Raw genomic sequence first — 13,934 nt, forward strand, 5'->3', positions numbered from 1 at the left:
TGGATGGGTGTCACCAAGGCAGCAGCGCTGCTCTCCCATGGAGACATGGCTCTTCCTCTTTAACCTGGACAGCCCTTCAGAGGAACATCCTCTGTAAAGTAGGGCACTGGGCCACCACACTGAGTGAAAATGATGTCTTCTCCTTCCCATCCCACGGAAAAGGAGGTTTCAACAGGATTAACACTTTGGTGGACTGGTGCTTAAGGGGTCAATATGTGGAAGACTAGAAGACGGGGCACCTTGTCACGAAAACTCCCCTCCAATCTCGAGAGTTTTAGTATGCGCTAGCTAGAAAGATCCGTAGATTGAGGAGATCTAAGCATGTATGTATATATGCATACATGCACATTTCAAGTTTCCCAGACACAGCACGTCCATCAGCAATCGTTACAACGTGGTAAGGCAGCCTTCCCCAAGGAAGTAAGGTTCCAGTCCTCATGGTTCTGAATACAGGGCTGTTTGAAACAGGCATGTCTGATGCATCAGTATTGTCGGCTCTGATTGGCAGCAGCTCTCTGTGGCTTCGGACAAAGGCCTTTCCCAGCCTTACTTGGAGATGCCAGCGACTGAACCCGAGACCTTCGCGGTGCCAAGGAGGTGCTCTACCGAGCTTCAGCTCTTCCCAAGCCAAATTCGGAGAGCAGCGGCATTCTGTTCCACTTTGTGCATGAGTCAGAACGCTGGAAACCAAATCCGGCCGCCGCTGCCTGTGTTCTATCTTAGCCGCGGCAGCTGAGTCAGCCGGGCAGATAAAACCCAGCAGGTGGTGTGCCACACAGAACAAAGGTTGCATTCTTCTGACCAGCCATAACTAGGCCTGAGTCATCTTTGTAAAAAAACCCCTTCACCTTCTTGCTACTAATAGCACGAGCAAAGGTTGCGATGGAAATGACGGCCAGTCGCATTTGAGCAAGCCGGCCCCTTTTTCCAGGGCCCCGTCTACATGGCACTGCTTTCACTCACCTTGTCGCAACTGTGCAACATTGAAGCTTTGAATTAGGTTAGAATCATAGAATAGGGTTGGAAGGGGCCTATAAGACCATTCAGCCCAACCCCCTGCTCAGTGCAGGAATCCAAGTCAAAGTATTCCTGACAAGTGGCTGTCCAGCCTTATCTTGAATGCCTCCAGTGTGGAAGGGCCCACCACCTCCCCAGGTCATGGGTTCCATTGTCGTATTGCTCTAACAGTCAGGATGTTTTTCCTAACGTTCAGCAGGGATCTGGCTTCCTGGAACTTGAGCCCATGATTCCATGACCTGCATTCTGGGATGAGTGAGAAGAGATCCTGGCCTTCCCCTCCGTGACTACCTTTCAAGGACTTGAAGAGTGCTATCATATCTCCCCTCAGTCTTTTCTTCTCAAGACTAAACAAGCCCAGTTCTTTCAGTTATCTCCTCACAGGGCTTTGTTTCCAGTCCCCTGATCATCTTTGTTGCCCTCCTCTGAGCCCTCTCCAGTTTGTCTGCATCCTTCTTAAAGTGTGGTGCCCAGAACTGGACACAGTACTCCAGATGAGGCCTAACCAGTGCTGAGTAGAGGGGAAGTAGTACTTCCCAGGATTTGGAAGCATTGCTTCTATTAATGCAGCCCAAAAGCGCATTGGCCTTTTTTGCAGCCACATCACGTTGCTGGCTCATATTCAGCTTGTGATCGACAACAATTCCAAGATCCTTCTTGCTTGTACTGTTGTTGAGCCAATTATCCTCCATCTTGTAACTGTGCATTTGGTTTCTTTTTCCTAGGTGCAGTAAAGCACCTCCTTGGAAATCTGCGGTTTCTGGAAGAAAAGCACAGATGGTTGCAAAGTGGTGACTTGTGTCATCCTGAGGGACCTTGACTCACAGCCACCCCAGAGTAAAAGGCTCGTGTAGATGGGGCCCAGGGAACTTCAGGGAGTTTAAACTGATTTATGTATTTCTTTATTTGAAGTATTTTTATCCTTAGCCCCAAAGGCTCCCTGAGTGTCTTACGTGCAATCGGCAAAACAGGCAGTCCCGGACTGCAGGCTTACATATAAAAAGACATGACACAAAAGGAAAGGGGGACAGGGAGGGAAGAGGAAACCCCTGAAATACAAAAGTGTCACACCCCCACGCTCACAGGACGCACAGCTGTGCATTACAATAGAATGGCAGAAAAAGGGCACGGCGGGGTCTGTTAGGAACGCCTGCAGTGAATCGCGAGTGTGTCCCAGCAGAAGCTAATTCCAACCTGAAATGCTGCGTAGTTGCGATGGGGTGAAGGGTTAAAGCCGTACCATGTAGATGGGGCCTTGAGCCTTCCGTTTTCTTCCACTGATCTCGCTCCTCTCCTTGCTGCTTTTCCTCTTTTCACGGGGGGAACTCAAGCGGGGCACACGGGGGTAATCTGACGGCTCATTCTCTGCAACCTCTTTAAAAACGGAACAGAGGGCATTTCGCGTCGGAGGCGCCCTGGCGGCTCACGGCGTCACGCAAGGAGCCCGCGGAGGGGCCCTCTCCACGGCAGGGTGAAAGCTGAGGGAAGAAAGCCACGGCGGCCAACCAGCTGCCAACAAGGGACCCGCACGCGGGGCAAGGGCGCGACAGCTCCGCTTATTCCGGCCACTGCGCCGAGCAGCGCAGAACTGGGTGTCCATCGCCAAAGGGGGGAAGGCGGGACTCATTCAAGGGCGAGGGGCAAGTCCAGCCTGCGCTGGCCGGCGCTCTCTCCGAGCACCCACCGTGCCGGCGCACATGCGGAGCGCGGCTTCCACCAGCTGCCCGTTCGCTCCGGGCCAGGGCCAGGCTCGGCACTAGCCACGGGGCCCTCAAGCCACGGCGCCGTCGCCCTCGCCAAGCCGCCCGGCCCCTGGCGGGCTCCTCGTGGCCCTGCGCCCGCCGGGACGGAGCCTTCCGCGCGGCGGCCCCTTCCCGGGCGCCGCCGGCCCGGCGAGGGAGGCGAGGCGGGGCGGGGCGAGGCGAGCGGGCGCCGCGCTGCATCCTGGGCCCGCCGCCCGGCCCCGCCCCGCTTTACGGCGCCCCCCGCCGGGCTGCGCGCGGATTGGCTGCGCGGGCGGAACTCGGCGGGCGGGGGCGGAAGGCGCGTTCCTGGCGGCGCCTGGACGGGAAGATGGTGAGGCGGCGCGGGGCGGCCGCGCTCGGGCCCAGCGCGAGGGCGGCGGGGGGGCCCGCCGGCGCCCCTCCGGATGTGCTGGACTGCAGCTCCCCCGCCCGCAGCCGGCAGGGCCGCGGGACTCCAGCCCCCATTGTGCGCAGCCGGCAGGGCCCCGGGACTCCAGCTCCCATTGTGCGCAGCCGGCAGGGCCCCGGGACTCCAGCTGCCATTGTGCGCAGCCGGCAGGGCCGCGGGACTCCAGCCCCCATTGTGCTGGCAGGGCCGCGGGACTCCAGCCCCCATTGTGCGCAGCCGGCAGGGCCCCGGGACTCCAGCTCCCATTGTGCGCAGCCGGCAGGGCCCCAGGACTCCAGCTCCCATTGTGCGCAGCCGGCAGGGCCGCGGGACTCCAGCCCCCATTGTGCGCAGCCGGCAGGGCCCCGGGACTCCAGCTGCCATTGTGCGCAGCCGGCAGGGCCGCGGGACTCCAGCCCCCATTGTGCTGGCAGGGCCGCGGGACTCCAGCCCCCATTGTGCGCAGCCGGCAGGGCCCCGGGACTCCAGCTCCCATTGTGCTGGCAGGGCCGCGGGACTCCAGCCCCCATTGTGCGCAGCCGGCAGGGCCCCGGGACTCCAGCTCCCATTGTGCGCAGCCGGCAGGGCCCCGGGACTCCAGCTGCCATTGTGCGCAGCCGGCAGGGCCCCGGGACTCCAGCTGCCATTGTGCGCAGCCGGCAGGGCCGCGGGACTCCAGCCCCCATTGTGCTGGCAGGGCCGCGGGACTCCAGCCCCCATTGTGCGCAGCCGGCAGGGCCCCGGGACTCCAGCTCCCATTGTGCGCAGCCGGCAGGGCCCCAGGACTCCAGCTCCCATTGTGCGCAGCCGGCAGGGCCGCGGGACTCCAGCCCCCATTGTGCGCAGCCGGCAGGGCCCCGGGACTCCAGCTGCCATTGTGCGCAGCCGGCAGGGCCGCGGGACTCCAGCCCCCATTGTGCTGGCAGGGCCGCGGGACTCCAGCCCCCATTGTGCGCAGCCGGCAGGGCCCCGGGACTCCAGCTCCCATTGTGCTGGCAGGGCCGCGGGACTCCAGCCCCCATTGTGCGCAGCCGGCAGGGCCCCGGGACTCCAGCTCCCATTGTGCGCAGCCGGCAGGGCCCCGGGACTCCAGCTGCCATTGTGCGCAGCCGGCAGGGCCCCGGGACTCCAGCTGCCATTGTGCGCAGCCGGCAGGGCCGCGGGACTCCAGCCCCCATTGTGCTGGCAGGGCCGCGGGACTCCAGCCCCCATTGTGCGCAGCCGGCAGGGCCCCGGGACTCCAGCTCCCATTGTGCGCAGCCGGCAGGGCCCCAGGACTCCAGCTCCCATTGTGCGCAGCCGGCAGGGCCGCGGGACTCCAGCCCCCATTGTGCTGGCAGGGCCGCGGGACTCCAGCCCCCATTGTGCTGGCAGGGCCGCGGGACTCCAGCCCCCATTGTGCGCAGCCGGCAGGGCCCCGGGACTCCAGCTCCCATTGTGCGCAGCCGGCAGGGCCCCGGGACTCCAGCTCCCATCACCCCCAACTAGCATGGCCGTGTGACTGCAGCTCCCATCACCCCCAACCAGTGTGGCCGTGTGACTGCAGCTCCCATTGTTCTCAGCCAGCAGGATCGTGGGACTCCAGCTCTCATCACCCCCGACCAGCGTGGCCGTGTGACTGCAGCTCCCATCACCCTTAACCAGCATGGCCGAGTGACTGCAGCTCCATTGTCCCCAGCGAGCATTTCATGTAGAACCAAAAAGGAGTTTTTAGTCGTTATGAGGATGGGTGAAAGGGGGTGAGGGAAGTTGCACTCCAACACATCTGGGGGGCACCAGGTCAGGGAAACCCACCGTTTGAGGGATGAGGCTACCGAATTATTAAGAACAAAATGCAAGAAGGGGTATTGGGAGAACCCCCTTTTTTTCATCATTGGGACTAAGGTTTGTTATGCAAAGCGCAAGCTTCTGGGTTACGCAGAGCTCATCCTCAGGCTTGCTGCTTACAAAGGGAGGAGGCGGAAGGATGTTTCCAGAAGCCGGCATGATATCCTGAGGCCTGGCTGGAGTTTCAGTTGCTCTGGCCTCCCAAGTAATAAGTTTGGCATTAGGAGCATCAGCCTGCCGGTGGCTAGTTGCCCATGAGGAGCCTTCAAATTCAGAGGTAGCCCTGAATGCCAACTGCTTGGGTATGACGATACCTTGTCTCCCCGCTCCCTTTGGAGCCATCTCATGGGCCACCATGACTTATTTCAGCCTATTTATATGCCACTTCCTATTCTAAAAACCCAAAAGTGGTTTATAGCAAATTCTAAAACAAGACCTCATTCTAAAAGCACAGCAACAATGGGAAACACGGCTGCTGGGCTTGATGGACCCTCAGTCTGATTCAGCAGGGCACTTGCTTTATGAGCATGGGGCCAGGGGCTGGGTGCTGGTAGCTTTCCACCTTCCAGTAGTGGGCGTTGAGTTGAGACTTACTGGGGTTTCAGGTGGGATCCTGGCAGCAGTGACACTGGCTCCTGTCCCACACTGGAGGACGCACGCTAACCCTGAGCATTGCTTTGGCTGTGGAGGCTTCTTTTATTTGTCTTTATTGAAAGTGATTGTTTGGGTGGGACTCTCTTGGGCGTCTTAACGCATGTCTGACGTGTTTCTCGATCTGTTCTATTTTCCCCTCCCCTTACAGCTTCCGCTGTCCTTGCTGAAGACAGCACAGAACCACCCTATGGTGAGTACCGGGGCTAGATCTCCAGAACTCCAAAATTGGCAAGCAGGGAGAGGTTTGTGTGCGTGAACCTATTTCCCCCTTCCCCCAGATTTCTTCAAGGCCCAGCCTCAAATGCCTGCCACATCTCTGTCTTCCCAACACCTTTGGTGGCTTTGCGCTCCCAGGTAACAAATCTTGAGGAGCTGGGAGGATGGAACCCCTGCTCTTTGCCTTCACTCTGCTCCTCAGTTTGCTCTTTTCTCTTTCAGTTTCCACAACCTGGTGCCCTGCAGTTGTGTGGCAGCCCGTCATGTCTGGGGGGCACCAGGTTGGGGAAACCAATTCTATGTACACACCAAAATATTCCAAGCTGGTGCCAAGGAATTGTCTGGGAGCTTTTGGTGCTCCAGTTCATGGGTTTCCACTGGATCAGTGCTGAAATGGAGGCTGCTAACCACTGCTCTGAGCTTTCCAATGTATTTATTTATTTAGGGCATATTCTTATGGGATGGTCGCAGGCAGTAGAGTAGTGGCAAATTCAGGAGTGCAGAGTCCCTTCATGACAGCCACAGCCACACCCCCTCACAGCCACGCTCCCTTCTGAGATTATACAACCTTGTGAGATATACAGCCTTTAACTGGGATCCAAAAACAGTGCAGCTCAGAATAAGGCAGGGGTATTTCAGTTGGATGTCTGAGAAAAAATTCAGGGATGTTAAAATCTTTTTCACCCACTCACTAAAACACGAACATTTTAGGTTTTCAAAATATGATACTCTGGAAGCTTCACCCTCTCAACTCAGCCCTCGTGGACATATCCCTTCTCATTTCGACAGCCCCCTGCACACTCCCTTAGCGCCCCAACATTACCCATTAGCCTTCCCTAAGCTCCTTCATTATATATCCCCCCTCCCTCTCCAGCAGAAACCGAGCTGGATTGAACTACACACACACATACACAGTGATGTAGTGGTCAATTTGGAAATGCAGGAGCAAATTCTGACATTCTCCAAGGGCGGCTTCAAAATTTCAGGCAGCTGTGTCTATCCATGTCAACAAAGCAGTTCTAGGAGTTTTCATCTCTACCAGGAGCATGCCTTTGGTAAAGCGAATAGGTCTACATTGCTCAATCCAGACCAAGTTGTCCCAAATACTTTGCATTCCAATGGGGAACAGTATATTGTTGCTTGGGAAATTCATTGCCTACAGTGAGGGTCGCAGCTAAGCTCAGAGGGAACATGGAATTCTGAGCGGGGTGGCAGATGATGTCAGAGTCCCCGCTAATGAAAAAGGGCCGGGGTTGCGTCCCTGCGAGTCTTGCCTCTACGTCACCACTGGTCGCAGGCATCGAAACTCAGCGGCTTAAGGCCATCTGATTTTCGCCCATCTAGCTGGGGTGGGGGGAGGCTGGGGGAGGCAGAAGATTCCTCAGAAGCTGGCCTCCCTAGTCCCCTCCCTGCCCACACAAGCTGTCCTTCTCCGGGAGCCCCTGAAAAGGAAGTGAGGTGGGTGGCTACCAGGAGGAGGGCCTTTTCTGCTGTGGCACCCCGGCTGTGGAATTAGCTCCCTAGAGAGGTTTGCCTGGCATCTTATGTTCTCCTTCCAGCACCAGGTGAAGACCATTTTATTCTCCCAGTATTCTAGCATTTTAGCTTCCTAATCTTTTAGCTCTGGTGTTTTAAATCCATATTTTAAATTTCTACATTGCTGCTAGGTTTTATTCTGGTTGCATTGTTATATTGTGGTTTTAAAGCTTTTATATTTTATTTTGTTTTATCCCATGCTTTTTCGTTTTAATTTTTGTGAACTGCCCAGAGAGCTTCTGCTATTGGGCGGTATAGAAGTGAAATCAATCGATCAAATGTTCCCTTCCAAAGGAAGTACAGGGTATTGGTACACTTAACAACACAACTACAGTTGACCAATTTTGTGTGTGCACCACATTTGCCAAATATTTTTTGCCTAACATCAGGCACTCATGTCTTCACGAAATAAATACATGAAACAAAAACACATTATCAAAAAAGCAAATACATTTAAAACAGTACCCTAAACAATTATTATTATTACTATTATTATTATTACATTTACCTCCCACCTGTTTTTCCTCTTGCGAATAACCCAAGGCAGCTTACACAATCCTCCTTTGCCTCTCCATTTTATCCTCACAACAACCCTGTGAGATAAGTTAGGCTGAGAGTCAATGACTGGCCCATAGTCAGCCAGTGAGCTTCAACACCAAATACATTTTTAAAGCCCTGCCTTGCGTTTAAAGTTTATTTAGGGCAGAGATAAGCGATCTGGGGCCCTGCAGAAATTTTGGACTATAATTCCCATAAGACCCATCCATAATGACTGATAGTCAAGGATTATGGGAGCTGTAGCCCCAAACATCTGGAGGGCACCAGGTTGCTGACCTGCAATTTAGGGCAGTCTTAAAATATAATGCGAAACCAGAGTTAGTCAAACTTTTTAAACATCAAAAGCCTTTCCAAAAAGAGAAGTTTTCGCTTGCAATGAAAAGAAAGCAGAGAGGGAGCATGACAGACATAGACGGGGAAATACTGAGAAGGCTCTACCTCTTATGCTCACTCTCGTGCGAGAGCACAAAAAACGAGGCTTCCAGAGAATTAAAATTCTGTATTTACGTCAGGGCTGTTGAAGCTCAGACCCATCCTTTGATGGTCTCCTGGCTTCTGTGCAGTTTTTCCCCTATCCTAAAAAGTTGAAATGCCTCTCCTAAGGCTGAGCTATTTTGGGCCCATTTGAGTGAACAGAATGCTGAACTAGATGGACCTTTGGTCTGATCCAGCAGGGCTCTTCTTATGCCTTCAGCTCCACACGCCACTGGAATGCGGCCCCCTCAGACTGAAAGAGGGCCAGGTGCATAGCCCCTGCTTTACATTGTGGTAGCAAATGTTGTTATGTGGTCAACATAACTGAAGTGGCAGGCCTTGTTTTGGGCACCAGTCGTCGCTGTGTCCATTTATATCTGTCTCTCTTGATCACTGAAATGCCATTGAGTCAGGCCTGGTCCTCAGAAAACAGTACCCTGTGTCAGGGCTGTACCATTTCATACTGTAGGTTGGGGCTCCCCCATTCCAAAAAATAAAAAAATCCATACACAGAAAACTACCTTCTCAAGTTCAAAAAGTGCGTCAACTTTTCTAAGCACTGTACAGATATTAAAAGATAAGACAGGCTCACAGTCTAATAGCCACGACACAAAAGGAAAAAGGAACGAGGAGGAAAAAGGAAAGCAAGTGCTCTGCTCTTTGAGGGCTAGGCCTCCATCCCTCTCTTCCAAGGTGTTACTGGACTGGCTATCTAGCCATTGATTCCTTCATGAGAAATGTCTGTCTTGTCTTTCCAGCTGGTGGAGCTCAAAAATGGTGAAACTTACAATGGTCACCTGGTGAGCTGTGACAACTGGATGAACATCAACCTCCGAGAAGTCATTTGTACGTCTAGGGTAAGGGCCCCCTTCCTTGGACACTGTGGGCGCTTTCTAGTGTTGACACAACGAGACGGTAGCAAGCGTACTTCTGAAAGGAAGCTGTGCTGGAAAAGTAGCCCAAAGCCTCCTGTTGCAACCTGGAACTGCTTGGATTGCATAACCCAGGGTGGTCATAACCTCTGATGTTCAGCCTTGTAAACAAGCCCAACTTTGCTGCCTTTGCTTGTTTGCTTGCTGGTTGCCTGGTGCCCACTAGATGGGGCTACCAGGCTTCTTCCTGAAGGTGCCAGCTTGCCTCGAGGCCAAGATTTGGCCTGAAGTTCAGGGCAAACTCTTTGGCTGCACTGTAATAGGCTTTTCGGTATGCAGCAGCAAATTCGAGGCCAGGCTTGGGTTCGGGGAGGGAGCCAATGCGGCCTCTGGAAGTTGTTCATCTCTGTTTTAGGAGGACAAAAAAACACGCTTCTTATTCTTCAGGTTGGCAGGGTGGAATCATTTACAGGTGATGGTGATCGGCCTACTGGTTCAGGAAGAGAGAAATCGAAATGTAGGCTTAATAGGGCAGCAAAGCCATTTTGAAAAACAGAGGGTTTTCTCCCCGCTGCCAGGCTTTTTAAGCTTTGAAAACACACGCACATTTGTTTAAGGCATTTTTTAAAAGAAGTTAGGCACAAGCAGCTTCTGCAGGAAAGGAACAAATGTGTCTGACATGTTAAAATTGCCTCCCGCTCTCACACTGCAAGACTCAAGTAACTGCTGAGTGATTTGGTGGCCTTTCTTCCTTCAAATCCCAAATCGTTGCTGTCTCTCCTGATTTGGGTAAATCGGGGTTTTTTAGGTTACATGGCAGCTGCCTTCCCTACTTTTTGTTTAAAAAGGCAGGGGAATGATCGAGATCCTTTTGCTTTTCCAAAACTAGTTCTTCAAAGTGATGCTTGGGCTTGCCCAACACTGAACCTAGCTCAGCCTTGCCCAAGCTGGCCCCCTCCAGAGGTGCTGGACTACAACTCCCATCATGTGTTGCTGAACATGATGGGAGTTGTAGTCCAGCACCTCTGGAGGGGGCCAGCTTGGGCGAGGCTGATGTAGGTTATGTGCAGGCAGGCGAAGCTAGCAAGTTCTCATGTGGGCTAGAAACTTATTTTCCAAGCTTCTGCTACAACCGATTCTTCTCTCTCACTCTCGGGCAGGATGGAGACAAGTTCTGGCGGATGCCCGAGTGCTACATCCGCGGCAGCACCATCAAGTACTTGCGCATTCCTGACGAGATCATTGACATGGTGAAGGAGGAGGTGGTGTCGAAAGGCCGGGGCCGCGGCGGGATGCAGCAGCAGAAGCAACAGAAGGGGCGCGGGGTCGGGGGCACGGGCCGGGGTAAGGCCGTCTTCTGGGGCTCCGTCAGCTGCGAGCGGGAAGGTTTGGGGATCAGATGGCAGGCAGGTACCCCTGGCTGGTCCGGGGACATCCTGCCCTTGAATTTGGCATAGCGTTCTGGGTGCCCTCTGCTGCTGATGGCTTGATGTGTCTCTCCCTGTGTGTTGTTCAAGGCCTTCCTTTCTTGGGCCACCTCCACTGTTTGGTTTTTGAACATTCTGTACTTGTGAGGATTGGTAATTTGCTGGGAGTCATTTTATTATTGGACTAGAAGATTTCTTCAAGAAATTGTGAATCCTTTGCAAACCAGTAAACCAGTTATGCAATCCACAGTGGTATTAATAGAGAAAATATTCCTAGGGGAAAAGATGGACTCTTCTCCTTGTCTATGATCTTCCCCTTAGAACATAAGAATATCAGAAGAGCCCTGCTGGATCAGACCAAGGGTCCATCTAGTCCAGCATTCTGTTCACACAGCAGCCAGCGAGCTGCCTACAGGAAACCCACAAGGAGGACACAAACTCAACAGCACCCTCGCGCCCATGTTCCCCAGCAACTGGTGCACATAGGCTCACTGCCTCTGATACTGGAGGTAGCACACAGCCATCAAGACTAGTAGCCATTTCCTCCAGGAATTTGTCTAAGCCCCTTTAAAGCCATCCAAACGGTGGCCATCACTACTTCCTGTGGTACAGAGTTCCATAGTTTAACTCTGCACTGTGTGAAGAAGTCCTTCCCTTGATCTGTCCTGAATCTCCCACCCATCGGCTTCATGGGAGGACCCCGGGTTCTAGCATTTTGAGAGAGGGAGAAAAATGTCTCTCCACATTCTCCACACCAGGCATAATTTTGTACACCCCTCTCATGTCTCCCCTGACCCTCCTTTTTTCCAAGCTAAACAATCCCACCTGTAGTCACCTCTCATAGGGGAGATGCTCCAGCCCCTTGATCATTCTAGTTGCCCTTTTCTGCCCTTTTTACAGCTCTACAATATCTTTTTTTAGGTGTGATGACCAGAGCTGGACTCAGTATTCCAAGTGTGGCCTCACCATAGATTTGTATGGGGGCGGTAGGATATTGGCCGCTTTATTCGCAATGCCCTTCCTCATTCTGCCTAACCTGGAGTTTGCCTTTTTCACAGCAGCCACACACTGGGTGGACATCTTCATCGAGCTGTCCACCACAACCCCTGAATCATAGAATAGTGGGGTACGAAGGGTCTTGTAAGACCATCTAGTCCACCTCCTGCTCAATGCAAGAATACAAGTCAACGCATCCCTGACAGATGGCTGTCCAGCCTCGTCTTGAATGCTTCCAGTGTGGGAGAGCCCCCCACCTCCCTAGGGAATTGGTTCCTTTGTTGTATTGCTCTAACACTCAGGACGTTTTTCCTGATGTTCAGCCAGAATCTGGCTTCCTGGAACTTGAGCCCATTCTTCTGTGTCCTGCACTCTGGGATGATCAAGCAGAGATCCTGTCCTTCCTCTCCGTGACAGCCTTTCAAGTCCTTGAAGAGCACTATCCTGTCTCCCCTCAGTCTTCTCAAGGCTAAACATGCCCAGTTCTTTCAGTCTCTCCTCGTAGGGCTTTGTTTCCGGTCCCCTGATCATCTTCATTGCCCTCCTCTGAACCCTCTCCAGCTTGTCTGCATCCTCCTTCAAGTGCGGTGCCCAGAATTGGACACAGTACTCCAGATGAGGCCTAGCCAGGCTGGGTAGAGGAAAACTAGTATTTCCTGTGATTTGGAAGCTATACTTCTATTAATGCAACCCAAAATAGCATTTGTCTTTTTTGCAGCCATACTGCATTGTTGGCTCATATTCAGCTTGTGATCGACAACAATTCCGAGATCCTTCTCACTTGTAGTTTTGTTGAGCCAAGTTTCCCCCATTTTGTAACTCTGCATTTGGTTTCTTTTTCGTAGGTGCAGAACTTGGCATTCATTCTGATTAAATTTCATTCTGTTAATCTGGTTCACTTCTTGCAGGATTGGACGACATTAACCTTTGGGTCTGACCCAGTAACTGTGGTCCATTTATTTATTTGTTTGTTTCTATACCGCCCAATAGCCGAAGCGCTCCATGTATTCCTGTTGTGATGGTATGGGTGGGGGTTGACCCTGGAAGGCCCCTGCCTTCTGAGCTCACTCGTGCTTTTCTCCCTTCAGGTGTATTTGGAGGCCGCGGTCGCGGTGGGATTTCCGGGAGCGGCCGAGGGCAGCAAGAGAAGAAGCCAGGGAGGCAGCCGGTGAAGCAGTGAGAAGCCAAATCATTGCCGGGGGTGGGGAGGCAGTGCGTTGGACCCAAACACCAGAGAGGATGGTGTGCCATCCCCCATTATCCCACAAAACAAACTTTAGCGTGTGCTTTTTGTATTTTTATTTTCTTAAATGCCAATAAGTCAGTGATCAGACAAGTCTCATGAGCGACATGTTCCCCCCCTACACACACACACAGTTATGTGTACAGTTTAGCTCTAACTTGAACATACCCTTAAAGGATCCTGCAACATTATTGCAGGGGACAGTTCAGTGCTGCTTCTTTTTCTTTTTGGAGTTGCGTTGGCGAGAAGAATTGCTCGCTGATGCTAGAAATGTCGGAACTGAGAAAGATCCCCCACTTGAACCGCTCAAATGTGTTGTTAAACACATTCTGACAAAAACAAACCACAATATTATCTTGCAGGGCAGGGAGGGATTGCCCCTATGCCATCCAGAGGAGGATTGGGAATACATCGCCTGTTCTGTTGCACAAGAAGCAACGGACAGAAGAACACGTACAGCAACTGGGACTGTTACCAGAGATGATATTTTCCTCACTATATGAGAAGAAGGGATATATTAAAAAAAAAAACCCTGCCAAACACCACACCTCCATGTCTCTGCGTCACCCAGCAAGGCCAGCTGTGGATGGCTTGCTCAAAATATTCGGATTTAGCTACCCTTTGGAAGAAGGATTTGTCTCAGCTTCAGCTCTAGAGTTTTTGGTTCCTCACCCAGCTGCAGGAAAAGGACCGCTGGCAGGCATTGGCAGGAAAACTCGGGAGATCCATTTAGGCTTCCTGTTTTCAGCGTGAATAATACAGCCTTCTCTTACCTGGGGCCTTCCAGATGGGTGAGACGACATGCTGGCTGGGGGGTTCTGGGAGTTGATGTCCCACCCATCTGGAACGCCCCAGGCTGGAGCACGTATTATTTCAGACTTCCCTAATCGTTCAGCTTTCCCTGAACCTGGCGGCCGTGTGACATTTTGAGCCACGACTCCCAGCAGACCTGATGGTTGGGCAACGCTGGCCAGGCTGATG

The 13,934-nt window shown here is 53.0% G+C and overlaps 2 protein-coding genes across 2 annotated transcripts; one reads left to right on the forward strand and one right to left on the reverse strand.

The window, feature by feature from the left end:
* Positions 1-1,655: 1,655 nt before the first annotated feature.
* On the reverse strand, positions 1,656-2,992 carry LOC146333792 (uncharacterized). The gene is made up of 3 exons (XM_084825798.1): positions 2,702-2,992; positions 2,258-2,391; positions 1,656-1,777 (listed from the first exon to the last, which is right to left on the reverse strand). The coding sequence occupies exons 1-3, from the start codon at positions 2,958-2,960 to the stop codon at positions 1,739-1,741; spliced, it is 432 nt and encodes a 143-aa protein (XP_084681924.1). The 5' UTR covers positions 2,961-2,992; the 3' UTR covers positions 1,656-1,738.
* A 57-nt stretch (positions 2,993-3,049) lies between these two features.
* Positions 3,050-13,508, forward strand: LSM4 (LSM4 homolog, U6 small nuclear RNA and mRNA degradation associated). Its single transcript, XM_084825799.1, has 5 exons — positions 3,050-3,093; positions 5,780-5,821; positions 9,174-9,272; positions 10,448-10,631; positions 12,799-13,508. Exons 1-5 carry the CDS (start codon positions 3,091-3,093, stop codon positions 12,888-12,890), a joined length of 420 nt encoding a protein of 139 aa, XP_084681925.1. The 5' UTR covers positions 3,050-3,090; the 3' UTR covers positions 12,891-13,508.
* Positions 13,509-13,934: the final 426 nt, after the last annotated feature.

Source organism: Heloderma suspectum, chromosome Z (genome assembly GCF_057233095.1).
Source record: "Heloderma suspectum isolate Gila_16-S chromosome Z, 16-S_ref, whole genome shotgun sequence".
NCBI lineage: Eukaryota > Metazoa > Chordata > Lepidosauria > Squamata > Helodermatidae > Heloderma > Heloderma suspectum.

Excerpts from the sequence above, each read along its gene's own strand:
- LOC146333792 (XM_084825798.1), bottom strand. The coding sequence starts at position 2,960 with ATGCAGCGCGGCGCCCGCTCGCCTCGCCCCGCCCCGCCTCGCCTCCCT. Across the intron at positions 2,392-2,701 it reads TCCGCATGTGCGCCGGCACG|AGGTTGCAGAGAATGAGCCG; the intron begins GTGGGTGCTCGG and ends CCGTTTTTAAAG. Across the intron at positions 1,778-2,257 it reads CTCAAGGCCCCATCTACATG|AAACCGCAGATTTCCAAGGA; the intron begins GTACGGCTTTAA and ends CTTTTCTTCCAG.
- LSM4 (XM_084825799.1), top strand. Across the intron at positions 5,822-9,173 it reads CAGCACAGAACCACCCTATG|CTGGTGGAGCTCAAAAATGG; the intron begins GTGAGTACCGGG and ends TTGTCTTTCCAG. Across the intron at positions 10,632-12,798 it reads GGTCGGGGGCACGGGCCGGG|GTGTATTTGGAGGCCGCGGT; the intron begins GTAAGGCCGTCT and ends TTCTCCCTTCAG.